Below are 16,051 nucleotides of genomic sequence, written 5' to 3'. Positions count from 1 at the left end.
AGAAAACACTTTTCTCTCTCTCTTTTTTTAAATGATTTTTTTCACTTTATTTAACTTGATAGGACAAAGAAACTGAGAAAAGAGCTAGAGAAAGAGAGACAGACAGACAGCTGCAGCAGTGCTTCGCAACTAGTGAAGCTTTCCCCCGCGCCGGTGCGGACCAAGGACTTGAACCCGGGTCCCTGTGCATGGTAGCACACGCTCTTAACCAGTTGCACCACCACCCTGCTCCTCTTTTTTGTTTTTTGTTTGTTTTGTTTTGTTATGTTTTGTTTTTTAAAGACAGTACAGTAAGAGCAAGAGAAACCTGTTGGGTCCGCTATCAGGCTGAATGACCCATTTCAAAACAAAAGGTGCTTCTTAAAAATCTCCAATGCCGGGGGTCGGGCGGTAGCACAGCAGGTTGAGCGCACGTGGCATGAAGCTCAAAGACTGGTGCAGGGCTCCTGGTTCGAGCCCCCGGCTCCCCACCTGCAGGGGAGCCACTTCACGGGCGGTGAAGCAGGTCTGCAGGTGTCTGTCTTTCTCTCTCCCCGTCTTCCCCTCCTCTCTCCACTTCTCTGTCCTATCCAACAACGACGACATCAGCAACAACAAGAACTACAACAACAATAAAACTAGGGCAACAAAAGGGAAAATAAATAATAGTAACTATATATATATATATATATATATATATATATATGTATTTTTTTTTTTTTTTTAAATCTCCAATGCTGGGCAGACTCTGTACATTCTGCATTGCGACACCAGGCGGGCTCGTTACCCAAGTCCCGTGGCGGCACTTCTGCTTCTGCACTTACCGTGCCCACTTTTGGCCCGAGAAATGTTACCCTTTAAGTCAGTCACCTCCCACCTCTTAATACAACGGTCTGCGCGGAGAGGCCCGGGGCGCTTCTGCGAAGCCCATGTGGACACTAAGAAGGTCAGACACGCACGACACCATCGACTGACCGCCCGGCGACGACAGATGCAGACCTGCAGACACGCGGCTCTTACCCCCGGTCCTCTCTTCGGAGGGTCTGAGAGAGAACCGAGCCCGTAAGGTGGGCTGCTCGGTGAAGACGCCACGCAGGGAAAAGGGGGCGAGGGCGGCCGCGCCACTTTTTACGTGAAACATCTAGGAGATTGCTCTGACCTGGGGCACAGTACATTCCCTCTACGGCATCGCTGTCGCAGGAATCTTCAACCTCACTCCACCTGCTAAAATACGTTAGCTGAATGTGTCCTAAAAACAAAACGACAGGAGAAATCAAAACATTTTTCTCTTCCATTTTCTGCAGAAGTGAACTGTAATTACTCCTTTTGTAGCTAAAAACAGTATCATTAAGAATAATGGCATCATTAAGTACTAGAAGCTATTACTGGGGGTGAATTTGCTGCACTGATAATGAAGCTCGAGACAGGAAATGAAGATACTAATTACAAGATAAAACGCCTACTCAGTTAATTGGAAGCAACAGCGAATAAAAAGAAATGCATTTGCAAAAGTTCCTGACCTCTATCATTCAGTAAGATGTTGTTTGGGTTCAAATCTCGGCACACAATCCCCTCTCTGTGCAAAGCATCAAGGGCTACCACCATCTCAGCTGCCCATCTCTGAATGCAGCCCTCCGGGATGTGAAGCCTGGAGCTGAGCGCTAGTTTCTTATCGAGGTCTTCAAAGAGCTGGTGTATCTCCCCGTCTCCTCGGACTGGCGGCCCGCTCCGGCTCCCGATCTCCGGGCGCCCCTGGAAGGCCGGCTCCTCGGCGGGCTCTGCAAACAGCCGCACCTCCACCGGCTCCTGGCCGCACCCACGAGCACCCGGGAGCCCGCTGGGAGGACCGAGTGAGCTTTCTGCTGTGCTGGTGGCAGGCTGGACGGCCGGGAGTCCCCGGAGGTCAGGGCCGTGCGACAGAGACTCGGCCGCGACCGGCTCCCCGGGGGCGGAGGCTCCCTCTGCCGGGCTCGTGGCTCTGGTCCCGGGGGCGCCGATCAGTTCCACCCCGACCTCTTCCTCTGGGGCACGGCTCTGGTCGGCTCTGAGCCTGAGGCACAGGACGTCGGGGGCTTCCCACAGTTTGCTTTCCGCCCTGCCCGAGTCTGTCTGTGCAGAGGGGGCCGGGCCCTCGGCCACCCAGTCTCTGCTTGGCTCCAGGTCTCCGGGCAGGTTTACCAGAAGGTCGGGCCTTCCCTCGTCGGCACCACACGCATCTTCGAAAGCGGCGTCTTTGAAAGAAATGGTGGGCACCGAGTCGTCGGAGCTCCGGCTGCAGGTGTCGGGGCAGGCCGGGGAGCCTCCGCCGTCGGCCAGGGGGAAGAGCGGTCTGGGCGGCTCTGGCCTGAGGCTGCACAGCTTGTCCCCGAAGTCCAGGCCCAGCAGCTCGCTGGTACTGTCCTTGCTGTCGATGCGGAAAAACTCCATGGGGCTATTTCTCAACCTCCACAGGGACTCAGAGCTCCTCGGCGAGCAGGCGGGGTCGTCGTCCCAGGGGGAAGGCGCCCGCTGCGGGGCTCTGCAGGCCGCCCGGGGGTGCCAGGGTGCCGGCAGGCTGTCGGCGGCGGCCCGGTCCCCGCTGGTGCCAGGACAGAGCTCCTCCTCCAGCGAGCCCGGCCCCACCTTCTCCTGCCCGTACTCGGTGCACAGCGTCAGGTAGCTGGTGGTGCAGCCCTCCTCCGAGCTGGAGCCCGAGTCCGGCCACTGCGGGGAATCGGCCCGGCCCTCGTCCTCCGCGCCGCTCCCGTCCTGGGAGCTGGGGGTGAGGCTGGCCTTCAGGGGCACGGCCCCGAGCCCGGCCCCGGCCTCGCTGCCTCTGGAGCCAAAGCTGCTGCTGTCCTGGGGGACCCTCCCGCGGGCAGGGGCTCTCACCTCCTCCGTGGCAAAGCTGTCTTCCGGGCTTCTGTGTAGGAACTTACTGATGTAGGACCAGAGTTTGCCACCTGCAGACAAGAATAACCAAAAAAATTAAAGATACCCGAATGATCAGTTACTTGCTGAAGCTGTAAGAGAACGTTTTCTCTAAGACAATCGCTCGGGAGCAGAGTCCCCCCGCCCTCCCCCCCCCCCCCCCCCGCCTGGTCGGGGCTGCACAGCCCCCTCCGCCCCCGCACCAGCCACTTGTCTAGGAGAGCTACTCATTCCTTCCTTCAGAGGGACGTCACTGGAGCCGGTACGCCCATGAAAAAACCTCAGAGCTGAATTCCCACGCTAACTTTGAATATGATTCAACTCTAGAAGCGCCTGGCTATGCTGACACCGCTGTGTAGCGAGCGCTCTCCACACGGCCCCTTGGTCAAGTGGAAATACATGAACGAGGGCTGCTCAACACCGGGTACTCGGAGGGAGGAACCGACTTTGTTGTTGTTTTCGAAGCGCTTCGTGCAGTGCAGGAGGGAGATTTGGCAGCTGGTAACTAACTGTGACACTATCAGCAACATGTTCTAATTTCCCTCCCCACCTGCCTGTTGTGTGATGAAGACCAAGAAGCGGCCGGGGGTGGCACAGCTAACAGATAAAAGACCTGCGGGCATGAGGTCCCGGGTTCGGTCCCTGGCGCCGCGTCTGCCAGAGTGGTGCTGTCCCCTCCCTCCTCCTTGCCCCCCCAAGTGCTAAGCGTATGAACATTTTTAAGAGCAAGAAAAACAAAGTGGGGACTCGTAACTGGGTAGTCATTAAGGAAGCAGCTGTTCTAGTTCCAATTCTGGATGCTGATATACACCAGAACCGCATGAAAACCAGAGTCGCGTGGCCAGAAGCCAGCCCGTGGGGTACAGTGTGCCCTTCACCACCCGAGGCCCCGGGTCTGAGGCCCTGACGCCGCCTGGGAGCACTGAGCACAGCACCCGGGGGAGCTCGGCAGACTGCTGCTCTGTGCCACTCATTCTTCCAGCTCTCTCTCTCTCTCTGTCTACTGGAAACAGGGAGGGGCGGGGGGGGGGGGCCTGTGGGAGGAAGTGGTGGGAGGTCCCAGCAGGCAAAAAAATAAATGAATAAAAATCAATTTCATCGAGATCAAATCCCCACGAAATAAGCCGATGCTTCAACAGCAGCACTTGCTGCTAAGTAGCTCTTTCGCCCTGGCTTCCGTCTGCTCTGACCACTAGAAACTCAGCCTTGTCTGCTAATTAGAGTCTCTGAAAAAATAAGCTACAGAAAAAAGAAAGAAAGGAAAGGAAAAGCTCTACTAATCAGGAGCACATCCACATCACAAGAAATGTGCGATCTGGTTGCAGGCGCCCGCCCGGGGAAGACATCAGCTCGGCTTCCCCACAACCTGGGCGCGCACGCGGGGAGCAAGCTGACGAGGAGGCCTGGCGTCCCGTGGGAGGAAGACAGCAGGCGTCGACTCCATCCGCACAAGTCGGCCCAGGAGGTACCCGACTTGGATTTCTGTGCACTCAGAGGGACTTGGTGAACAGACGGAGCACAGCGTGTGCCCGGAGCAGGCAAACCCTCCAGAAAGGGCAGCTGGCCCTCAAGGAGGCCCGGGACTCTCGTGGCCGGCGGCTGTCACCGTGCTAAGAGTCCGGGGGATGAGGGTGCTTAGTTTCTCCTCACCCTTCTGCCTAGCTTTCTCTCTGCCCTCCCGAGCTTATTTCCCACATTCAAACTGAAGTTGAAGATTCCTCTGTGGAATCCCACTCACTCGCAAAAGGAACTGTGTGGCCTTCCGGCAGGAACTGCCACACCACGCTCTCAACCAGGCCGTCATCCCCGCACACCTACTGCCCACACAGGGCGCAGGGCCTGGGGACATCGGCCGGAGCCCGGGACGGCAGAGGGTGGCACGACACAGTGAGGGGTGCTGTCCGAGTGGACGGGGCCTGCAGTGTGGCCGGCTAAAGCTCAGCGGCGTCTCCTCTGTTCCTGGCCCGGTTCTAGGTTCTACCGGGGAGAGTTACGGCGCGTCATTAAATTCTTTCTTCCGGCCCCGCAGCCACCACTTTCGGTCCTTGTCACTCACAGTGAAGGGCCGGGCCACAGAGCGACTTCTCTCCCGACCGCCCTGCTCCCCGGAGTCTCGTGTGCTGAGTGGCAGCCCGGGTGTAGTGAAGGCTCTCCTGCAGCACCCCCACTCCCGCTGCCCCCCAGCTAACCTTCCGGGTCTTCCCTCCACTCGAGGGCCTCGGTCTTCCCCACCCACCGAGGAGGGCACCAGGCCGCAGGGCGCGTGAAGCCCTCGGCAGCACACAATCACCGCGCCCTGGCTCCCAGGCACCGCGTCCCTCGCTCGGCTGAACGGGGTCGCTCCGCGTGCGGCCCGCACTGGGCTTCGGCTCACACTCACGCTGCACCCGCCACTCACGACACCCTTTCCCACCGCAGTGTCGGCCCCCGCTGGTCAAAACCTCCTCCGCTCCTAACGGTGCTTCAGAATCGGGTCTGCCACCATTTGTTCACCTCTCTTTGGACATAGCTGCCGCCTTCCCTGAAGCCTCCGCTGGCTCTGACCTCCTCACGACATCTGCCGTGCTCCATTCCAGATTCCCGTTATGTTGACGCCGCCACTGCCTCCTCCGCCGGCCTGCACGGTCCTCCTAACTGCGGGGGCTGCGGCTGCCCAGCATGTACAACAGTAAGGAGTAGTAAGTGCATCCTCTACGAAACTGAGCTGCAAAGAGGTACCTGCATTAAACTCCTGAGAACCTGCCGAAGGACAAGGCCTGTAAATGTCACTGGTACCATCATTTCGGGCCGCACCACTTTCTTCCTATTTCTGAACAAGCACATGGTTTTACCGTAAAAATGTTTATGAAAACTTTCAAATGCACAAAAAAAACAACAGTAACGGGAAAAAACTCTGAACACACCAGTTAGCCCTAGCACCAGGGAGACCGCACAGAGACCGCGCCAGCCTTCACGCTTCAGGGCCCACAGGACACGGGCACGGCCATGGGCACCACCATATATGGCAGAGCGGGGCAGCGCTCGGCCACGTGTGCTAGCTCTCTCTCTCTCTCTCATGCATATAAAGATAAATAAAAATAAGATCTATCTTAAAAATCACTCATCAACACTATTAACTATCAGTACCCTTATTTACAGGCTTAAAAAAAAAAAAAAGAAACCCTATTTGATTTCCTCTAATTCTCCAATTATAAACAGAAAGCACGTAAAACAGTTCTCGTTTCTGAAGCGTTAAGAATATAAAGGACGCCTCCCCAAGCCCGCATCACGCTACAGACATGCTCGGATTCTCCAGGGATGGGACCCCGATGACTGCAGGGCACAGTCACGAGGCCGGGACCACGAAGCCCCTCCACTGCCCAGTGCCTCGTTCCTCCTCGCACCTCTACTGCCCGGCGTGCCGCTCTCTGCTCCACAGGGCGTTTGCTTTATTCCCCGCACCTTCACTAAGAGCACTGTGCACGCAGCACGCGAGGGGCGCTGGAGCTTTCTGACGACCACGCCCGGAGAGGCTCCCACAAGTGGCAGTGCCAAATCAAGAAGCAGGAGCCATTCGATGCCACCGCTAGGCGCTACTGAACGGCTTCACAGAGTGCCGCGGCCGACCCCGCTCCCACGAGCGCAGTGCGTCAGCGCCCACACCAGGGCAGCTCGCCTACATACACAGCAGCAAGCTCACCCAGCTGCCTGCGTCTCGTCACTGGAGAAGAATTTTAATGGGATTGTTGGTCTTTTCTTTGTAGAGTCGGTTTCCAACCAAAACACGCAACCTGATGGGAGTTAGAAACTCTCTTTTCAAGACAGGAAGGCATCTTCAGCACCTCTCCATCTGTGCTAGGTGTCCCAACTCAAGGCTTCGTGTAGAGCGACAGGAAGGCAATTCTGCCCCTCCCTCCGGCTTTCCCATTACAAAGGCACGAGAATCACATACCTGTAAGGACACACTGCCCTCACCAGCTCAGCGCCCATAAAAGCTGGGTGGGCTGACTTACTTTGGAATCAAAATCAGGTCTGTTGGAACAAGTTCCATACATGTCAACATTCCCATTGTAACACTGATCACACTGGCCTAAAGGAAGCCTGCAGCCTGGGAGTTGGCCCCGCAGAAGCATTTAACTTTCAAGCAGGGGGTCGTGGGTTCAGTACCCAGCAGCACATGTACCACAGTGACGTTCTCACTCTCCCTAACAGTAAATAAGTGCTTTGAAAATTACCTCTAATTCCCAAAATAGAAACAGAAAGCACCTAACACAGTTACAATCATTGAAACATTAAGAATATAAACAACGGGGGGTCAGGCTGTAGCGCAGCGGGTTAAGCACAAGTGGTGCGAAACTCAAGGACCGGCGTAAGGATCCCGATATGAGCATCCCAGCTCCCCACCTGCAGGAGAGCCGCTTCACGGGCGGTGAAGCAGGTTTGCAGGTGTCTGTCTTTTTCTCCCCCTCTCTGTCTTCCCCTCTGTTGGTATCTTCTAATTCTGCTTTTAAAAACCCCTTCTGCTTCATTTGGTTTAAGTCCCCCCTGCTTAACACTGCATTCTATTTACATAACCACTGTATCCTATTTACAGAACCACTGCCGTCTATTTACATAAATCACTTTTACATTTACATAAAGCGCCACCTTCCCTCCAGGGCATTGGTGGTGTAGTGGTAGAGTTCTCACCTGCTCCACCCCCTCTCCTTGTCACACCCTGACCCTCTCCTTGTCACACCCTGGTTTTCACCAGTCACTTTTCTCTCCACCCTCTCTGCGTCACATCCTGTTCCCACCCTACTTGGGAAGTCTATATATAAAGACAGCACTGTTCGTTTTAGTTAGTTTAGTTTAGTCTAGCTGGGTATAGACTGCGCTGCGTCCTGCATGAATAAAGAGATACAGCCTACAGCTCAGCCATGAGTCCCTGGTCGTCTGTCTCCCGTCAGTGAAGCTCAGCCCGACACCCCTCCTCTCTCCATTTCTCTCTGTCCTATCCAACAACGACAACAGCAATGACAACAATAATAATAACCACAACAATGATAAAAACAAGGGCAGCAAAAAAGGAAATTAAATAAAATTAAACATTAAAAAAAAAAGAAGAAGAATATAAACAACAGGGCCGGCGGCAGCGCACTGGGCTGAGCACACATAGTGCGAAGCGCAAGGACCCCTGGGTCGAGCCCCCAGCTCCCCACCTGCAGGGGGGTCGCCTCACAAGCGGCCTGCAGGTGTCTGTCTTTCTCTCCCCGACTCCCCCCTCCTCTCTCCATTTCTCTCTGCCGTATCCAACAACAACAATGGAAAAAAGGTGTCCTCCAGGAGCGGTGGATCAAGAGCCCCAGCGATAACCCTGGAGGCAAAAATAAAAGGCTATAAACAACGCCTTCCTAAACCTACTGGAGTACGTGCATAACACCAATCATATCTGTTTGATCAAAATTAGGACTTGAATTTAAAACGTATGAAAAGAAACGCTGGAGCAGTGCTCAGAACCGTTTTGTGACCCAGCCGCTCCACCTCACAAAACTTATCCCTCAAACAATTCTCAAGCAGCAGGACGAGCACACAGGTAGACTTACAGGTAAAAATACTGGTGGCAATCTAAACACCAATTAGTAGAGGAGTAGGTGTATGAGTTGTGGCAAACCTATAGGAGAAATAAAGACATTCGTTATCCAGTAAAAAATACTACAAATACTTAGTGCTTACATTCCAACTTCTTTATATACTTCAACTACTAAGTCCACACACCAGTTCCATGAAGTAGGTAATCACCATTCTCATCGCTCGTCTGCAGACAGGGGAACAAAAAGGTTCCTGCCCACGGTCACAGAGCTGGTAAAGAGCCTGACTCCAGCGCCATGGTTTACAGTCACATTCCGAGGGAAGATGGCATAACGGTTATGCAAAGAGACTCTCCTTTGCGAGGCTTTGAAGCCCCAGGCTCAGTGCCCCTCACCACTGTAAGCCAGGGCTGGAAAGTGCTCTGGTAGAAAAAAATAAATGAGTAAGACCACCTCCTCTCAGGGCAGGGCCGCCCCAGGTAGAGTGAGGTGCGGTACGCAAAGCAAGGACTAAGGGCTCTGTGTTTCCTGGAACAGACCGGCAGGTGCCTGCGTACACACAGAGGGACTATCTCCTCTACAGAGGACAGAACAGCACGAAGGTTGGGGGCCGGGTCACTGCTTTCCCTTTGTAGACTACAGAAGTTCACACACACGCACACACACATACACACACGGGAATAAACAGAGGACTGTCTCACCCCCTTGGTGGCCGAGTGACTTGGGAGGACTTCTGTCCAGCCCCCATGCATCTGGTGTCCACACGGGGGGGGGGGGGGGCTGCTGTTCCGGTTCTTTCTTTTTCTTTTCTTTTTTTTTTTTTTTAAGTTAGTAACTCTTACACTAACTTGTACCATAACTGTTCACTTGGGGATTAACTGCCAATGTGGGGGAAAAGGCCAAAATATTAGCAGTCAGAGAGGGCGATGATTAAGACTCGGGGACCGTCATGGGGTCAGCCCGCCAGCCACCGCACCCTGCACCAAAATGCCTTTGCGGAGTAAAGCAAGAAGCCCGAAGCCAGCTCAGCAGGCGGAGTGCACGTCCCAGTCACGTTCTGCTAGCCAAGTCCTCCACGGCCCTGCAAGGAGAGCCCACCCTGTACTCGGCACTCCGCTGGGTGCTGGGTCTAGACCGTCACAGGACATCATCTGTGATCACAGGAACATAAAAACTTTAACAACATGCGTGGTCTTGATTGAATGCAATTATTTTCCATCTTTTCTTCCCCGGGTACAACTAGAGTCTAACAGGAGCAGTAAATACCTCCGTCCCTCCCCCAGTGTCTCCCCCGCCCAGAACCCGGATGTCTGGTAAGGGTCTCGAGCTCGCCCGTCCAGAGTCAAGTCGGATTTTCCTCTCTAGGCCCATGCCTGCCACAACTCCGCCATCTTAGTAGATGGGGGTCTTCACACCTTAGTTATCTGAACCAGAAGCCGTGGGGTCGCACGCTGCAGACTCCCCTTTGCTGAATCTTCGAAACAGACTCCGCATCCCGTCACTGTCTCTCACCTCTAGCGCCGTCCAGCCCACCGCTCTCTTCACCCAGCCGCCTCAGCCTGAGCACTGGCCCCCGGCCCTCCTCCACTGTCCTCCACAGAGCGGCCAGCGTGGTCCCTGCCCCGTCATTCCGCGGCTCGGCACCACCCCGCCGCCCCCACAATGGCCTCCACCTCTTCAGAGTCCCAGGTAATGCCCCGGCCCGGCCCGGCCCCGTGGTCTGTGTGCCGGCTCTCTGGCCAAGGCGTTCTTCCCTCCCTTGAGCTCCCTCCCGGTCACCCCTTCTGAGTACAGTGAGCACCCTAGCCAAGAGCAGCACCCTACCTCACCCTCCGGGCGTGCCCTTCTCCTCTGTCTGACTTTCCTCCCCCCTGGCATCTACCCGTCTGTGTCTGCTTACTGTGCGCCCTGTCCCTGTGCCATGTGGGGCGGGGCACGGTCCGGGTGGGCAGGTTCACGTCTGCTCATTGCCATGTGAAAACAAAGCTCGCAACCCAGCAGGCACTCACGATATGCTTATGAACGAACGAATGGAGAACGGAAAAGAAATGAGGCCGAGAAAAGGCCTGAAGCACAGACCACGCGTGTTCCAGATCGCCGCTCTCGGCTGGCATCTTCAGTGGTGACCGCGTGCGCGCGTGACACTGACACTCTGTGACGTGTCCGAGTGACCTGCCCGTTCAGCACCCAGGTGGCCTGACTGACGGCCGAGCCGCGCGTCTTCTCTCCCCAAAGCCCCCAGGCCCCACAGGCTCAGCCCTCAGAGCGGCTGGACAGCAGTGTGGCGGCTCAGATGGCTGTGCGGGCCCAGCAGAGGCGGAAGGCCGCCAGCTTCCCCACACGCCGGGCCCGGGTCCGAGCTCAGGCACCCGGGAGACCTGGGAAAGTGTCGCCGCGGCTGTGTCTCCGGGAAGAAGCCTGCCCAGAGTGGGGACGCCCGTGACGTCGACACGGAGACGGAAACGTACATCGAATCTGGTGGCCGTGACAGGCGCCACCCCCAGCACCCGGCAGAGCCCTCAGCGCTCCCGTCCACTCCGCCCGGACCGCCCTGGTTGCGCGAGCTTCGCCTCAGCTCAGAGCCCGGCCCGGGTGCACCATGGCCACGCTCGACCGGCTGCTTCGGTTGTGCAGGACTCTCCCCAGAGCGCCAGCCCGGCGGTCACCCACCCGCCGGCACCCCTGGGCCTCTCGGGGCTACCCACACACGCGCACCCTGGCCGCCTGTCTCCCCACAATGAGCACAGGAAGAGCTGAGCACAAGCAGCGGACAAACTGCCCGACTTGTAAAGGGATCTGGCGAGCTCTGTCCTTTAGTGTCACTGCTACAAAACCCTCGGAAACCACAGGCATCTGGGATGAGCAGTCGGCCACCCCCAGCCCCGGCCCCGCAGATCGAGTCCTACAGCCGGCGGCAGAGGAGAGGAGCGGGGTCTGGCAGGCAGAGGCATTCTAGGAGAGGGGAGCGCCTGCAAGCCCCTGTCTGGGGCTCCACCGCAGAAGGCGGGAGCAAAAGCAAGTGTGCTGTGTGGAAGGAAGAGGAAGAACGAGGGAGGGAAGGGGGCCGGGGCAGAGCTGGACCGGAGCGGAGCGGAGCCTCGCCTGCCTCCGCTAATCTGCGCCGGGTAATAGGACATCGGCTATAATTACGCTCATCCGGCTGACCTTGTTCTGAATTACGATGGATCATCACGACGCGGTTGTTTTGTTCCACACCAGAGGTGGCTGCATTCCGCTACCACATGACACGACCTCTAATTCAATCATGTCTGTAATGCACTGGCATCCTCTGATAAAAGCTGTCTATAATGTGTGGACAAAGGTGAATTAGTTCTCCGATTCACACACGCAATTAACTCTCTTAATACCTGCGGGACCGCGGGGCCCTTCCTGAATTCCCTATTAACCGCCACACGGGGAGGCCTTCCCTGCAGCTGCGGCCATCTTGTGCCGACTGGCCGACAAGCAGTGTCATTAGCTCACCGCCCCCGTCGAGAATCCTGCGTCCCACAAAGCCGTGACTCGCTTTCCCCTGCCTGTCAGCACGGCGCCCGGCTGCCTGTTCCCGGCGATGGGAAAGGCGAGCTGCCCTTCCCTGAGCTGGGGGGTGACTGAAAGTCCCAGAGCTTCTGAAGAACACCTCGGCAGGGCCGGGAGCTGACGGCAGCGTGTGGACTTGGGTTCCCGCGGCAGACCCAGCCGCTCTGAATAAGAGATCACGGATTTAGATTCGGCCGTTTAAAGGGCAAAACGAAGGGAAACCAGTCTCCCTCCGGCCACCTGTTCCCTCTGGGGGGGGAGGGGGGGGGACCGCTCCACGCCCCGCCTCAGGCCCGCGTGTGGGAAAGCCCGGCTCAGAAGCAGCAGGTGACGTCTGTCGAGTGGCACCCTGTCCGCCACCCCCGTCCGCCACCCCGGTGCCTTCTGAAGAGGGAGGGAGGCTGCCTGCGGACTCGCGGGGACTCGGTGGGGACACGGCCACCGAAGACGGCCAGGCCAGCACAGTGTGGGCGCCATCTGCTGCTCCCGGAGCTCGGAGGGCCCTGCCCGCACCCGCACCCGCACCCGCACCCACACACCGACCTTCGGCGTGCTGCAGCACCAGGAACACGCCCTCCTCGGACTCCATGTACTTGTGCAGACACACCATGTTGGGCACGCGGCGGGGGATGACCGTCTTTCTGTTCCCGCTGTGGCCGCTGCTCTTCCTCAGACCCTGACGGAGAACAAAAAGGTCAGATGGACCGTCGGCTCCTCCGCAGCCTGCTGGGCTCTGCTTACCAAGCACACTAATGTAGCCCGGCGGCCCGGGGCCTCAGAGAAGCCGCTCAGCTGCCGCCCCGGTCCCCGTCCCCGGAGGCGCCGCTGATGGCATCTGGCGCGGGTCCAGGGAAGGAAGATGCCACAGAGCAGCCATTAAAATCAATTATGCGGGTCAGTGTTTTTATTAGAGCTGCTCTCAAACGGAGTCGTTTCTCGGTGACCTCTGCCTGAGTTCTGTCTTAGCTGTGCTGAGTCTCGTCCGTCAAGCTCTGCTTCCGGGGGCACAGAAGGAAGCCTGGGCGAAACGGGGCGCTCGGGGCGCTCGCCCCACACACACAGAGGCGGAAGGCGCGGGGGTCACTGTCGTCCTCCAAAGGGACGGGGAGCACGCGCTTCTGGTGTCGTGCCCGCCGGGAGCCCGGGGACGGGCGTAAGGAGCGCCGGGGGCACAGGGGTCCCCGCGACCGGCAGCGTGACCCACGGCCGTGCTGGCAGCCGAGGAACAAGCCTTGGAGTGGAAACACTTATTTATTATTTAATTGTATGAATCACCTTCGAGCTGAACTGGCCAGCTCTGGATGCTGCGCAAATACCTGACAGGATGTGTTCGGCGTCTGTATTGCCATGGGCGGGGGAAACAGCACAAGGGCTCTGCAAAGAGACTCTCTCCTGCTGGCTGCTTCTGCTCTGAGGTTCCAGGTTCAATCCCCCATCACGAACCAGAGCTGAGCAGAGCTCTGGTAAGAATGTATGTGTGTCTGTGTGTGGGGGGGGTGTCTGTGTCTGTCTGTGTGTGTGTGTGTGTGTGTGTGTGTGCGCGCGCGCACACCGTCACAAGTGTGACTTCAACACAAGTATAAAATTGAAATTTTTTTAGATATATATTTTTTAATTTACTGTTCCCCTTTTGTTGCCCTTGTTGTTCTATTGTTGTAGTTATTGTTGGATAGGACAAAGAGAGAAATGGAGAGAGGAGGGGAAGACAGAGAGGGGGAGAGAAAGACAGACACCTGCAGACCTGCTTCACCGCCTATGAAGCGACTCCCCAGCAGGTGGGGAGCCGGGGGCTCGAACCGGGATCCTTAGGCAGGTCCCTGTGCTTCGTACCATGTGCGCTTAACCCGCTGTGCTATTGCCTGGCTCCCTGAAATTATAATTTTGAGAGGTTTCCCATCCTTGTTCATTTATAATTTGAGGTACAGATAGGATAGAAATGGGGGGGGTAGCATGTGGATGGCATTTTCCCAACTACCTATAGTAAGGCTTTAAAAATTCTACTTCCTCAGAACTGAAGTTGCAATCCAAGGTGAGACTGTAAGCAGTCTTCAAAAAAATATGACCAAGATGTATTGAAACTACACTTCATACATTAAAATAATGAAATGAGTCTAGTCTAATAAATTAAACTCTATAATCTAAAACTTCTTAAATGTGTGGAAAAAAGGTCAAATAAATACAGATGAATACAAACATATAAATAACAATGTTCAGGGAGTCGGGCGGTAGCGCAGCGGGTTAGGCGCACATGGTGCAAAGTACAAGCACCGGCATAGGGGTCCCAGTTCGAGCCCCCAGCTCCCCACCTGCAGGGGAGTCGCTTCACAGGCGGTGAAGCAGGTCTGCAGGTGTCTGTCTTTCTCTCCTCATCTTCCCCTCCTCTCTCCATTTCTCTCTGTCCTGTCCAACAGTGATGACATCAATAACTACAACAATAAAACAAGAGCAACAAAAGGGAATAAATAAATAAAGATTTTAAAAAAAGAAGAAGAACATTCAAACGTCCGGGGTGGGGGTGGGGGTGGGGGGTGGGGGCCTTAAGCCAACTTTTCATATGGAGGAAGAAAACTGAGAACAAATCTCTAATCCAATAGAGACAATTTTACTTACTTTTAAGATGAATGTCTGTTCCGTCCTTGTGTCCATTACGAGTAAAACCTACATAAAAGACAAGAGTGACATTTACTCACAGGTCAGCGACACAGGGACTCACAACGTGTGGAGAGTCAGAAGGCTTGTGGGGGGTGAGCACACGGCACCCCAACACCACTCGCTCGCTCGGCAGCTTCTGCTTGTAATCTACTCCAGTCACATGGCGAAAACCGCCTTGCCTCAAATGAGTCTGACTCCGGTTCCCTTTTCTAAAAGTGCTACAGGGGGCAGGCAGTGGCACACCCGGTTGAGCGCAAACACTAGTGTGCAAGGCCCCAGGTTCACGCCCCCGGTCCCCACCTGCAGGGGGAGAGCTTCAGGAGTGGTGAAGCAGGGCTGCGGGGGTCTCCCCGTCTCTTTCCCTCTCTATCTCCCTCTCCCCTCTCAATGTGTCTCTATCCAATGAATAAAAGATAAACAAAAATAATAAAAATAAAACAGAAGTGTTATATTTGAGGAACATCAATGGTATCTAGACTTGTTTTGACACCTCTTCCTTTTGTGTGTCCTTTCTGCTGAGGCTTCGAGCATATGCCGACGCACTCCCACTGCTCCCTGTGGACACTGTGCCCTAATACAAGGGCGAGAAGCGGATGAGGAAGACAACGAGCAGGAGAGGCACCACAGCACCCGCACCCCCGCCCCCGCCACAAAGCTCCCCGTGTGAGGGGCTGCCGTGCGGTGCTAGAGCTCAGCCCAGGTCCTCACACGCAGTGGAGTGTGTGACCTGCTGCCTGAGTGGCCTCCTGGCCCCCGAGAAAGAGTTCATCTGAGGGAAAGAAAAGCTACTTCAAATTCCTTCCCTGCAGAACATGTGTGAGCCTTCGAAGTATGTGTATATATATACACATGAGTTTCTGAAGGGGCAGGCAGATAGCTCACTTCTGTGAGGACCCGGGTTCAAGTCCGCAGCACCACGTGGCAGCACAGGCACGGGCGCCGAGGGAGGCTGCGCGGACGGTGGGGCGGTGCTAGTGTTCCTCTTCTCTCCGTCTCCCTCCTCGACCTGGCCGGCCCCCGCCACCAACTAACAAGCAACCAGACCTGCCCAGGTCTCGATTCCCTGCCCAACACCCCTGCCGTGGCAACGCGCCCTCAGGAGGCCTCGAATGCCGAGCTCCAGCCGCGGGTGGCCACCGGGAGCCCTTCTCCGCCCTGGCCCTTCCCTCACTCTCTCTGTCCGCTCCGCCTTCACAACGTCCCCGGGGTCTACACTCACCTTGGCCTGGACCTGGCCCGCCCGCCTCCCCTGGCGAACGGCCACCCTGGGGAACGGGGTCCGCCGCCCTGGGGTCCGCTCTGTTTGCCGTTTTGTTTGTGGGTTGTGGTTCTGTCGTCACCACTACTGTCCTTGATGGTTTGACTGTTTTGTTTTGTTGGGGGGGGGCAAGTTTTGTTTGTTTCTTTGTTTTGCCTCCAGG

General features: G+C 56.2%; 1 protein-coding gene across 13 annotated transcripts in view; it reads right to left on the bottom strand.

Annotated features, from left to right (window-relative positions):
• RPS6KC1 (ribosomal protein S6 kinase C1) overlaps nucleotides 1-16,051 on the bottom strand; it is a 237,226-nt gene that overhangs the window by 127,548 nt on the left and 93,627 nt on the right. For 11 of the 13 annotated variants that reach the window (XM_060178417.1, XM_060178418.1, XM_060178413.1 and 8 more), the window contains 4 exons: nucleotides 14,589-14,636; nucleotides 12,522-12,654; nucleotides 1,500-2,921; nucleotides 1,139-1,228 (listed from right to left, as the gene is read on the bottom strand). In XM_060178417.1, the coding sequence (XP_060034400.1) occupies nucleotides 1,139-1,228; nucleotides 1,500-2,921; nucleotides 12,522-12,654; nucleotides 14,589-14,636 (1,693 nt within the window). The remainder of the gene's footprint in view (nucleotides 1-1,138; nucleotides 1,229-1,499; nucleotides 2,922-12,521; nucleotides 12,655-14,588; nucleotides 14,637-16,051) is intronic. The other 2 variants (XM_060178412.1, XM_060178415.1) reach the window with 1 other exon arrangement.

The sequence above is a fragment of the Erinaceus europaeus genome, chromosome 19 (assembly GCF_950295315.1).
Source record: "Erinaceus europaeus chromosome 19, mEriEur2.1, whole genome shotgun sequence".
In the NCBI taxonomy this organism is placed as follows: domain Eukaryota; kingdom Metazoa; phylum Chordata; class Mammalia; order Eulipotyphla; family Erinaceidae; genus Erinaceus; species Erinaceus europaeus.
This window is presented reverse-complemented; position numbering and strand designations above follow the sequence as displayed.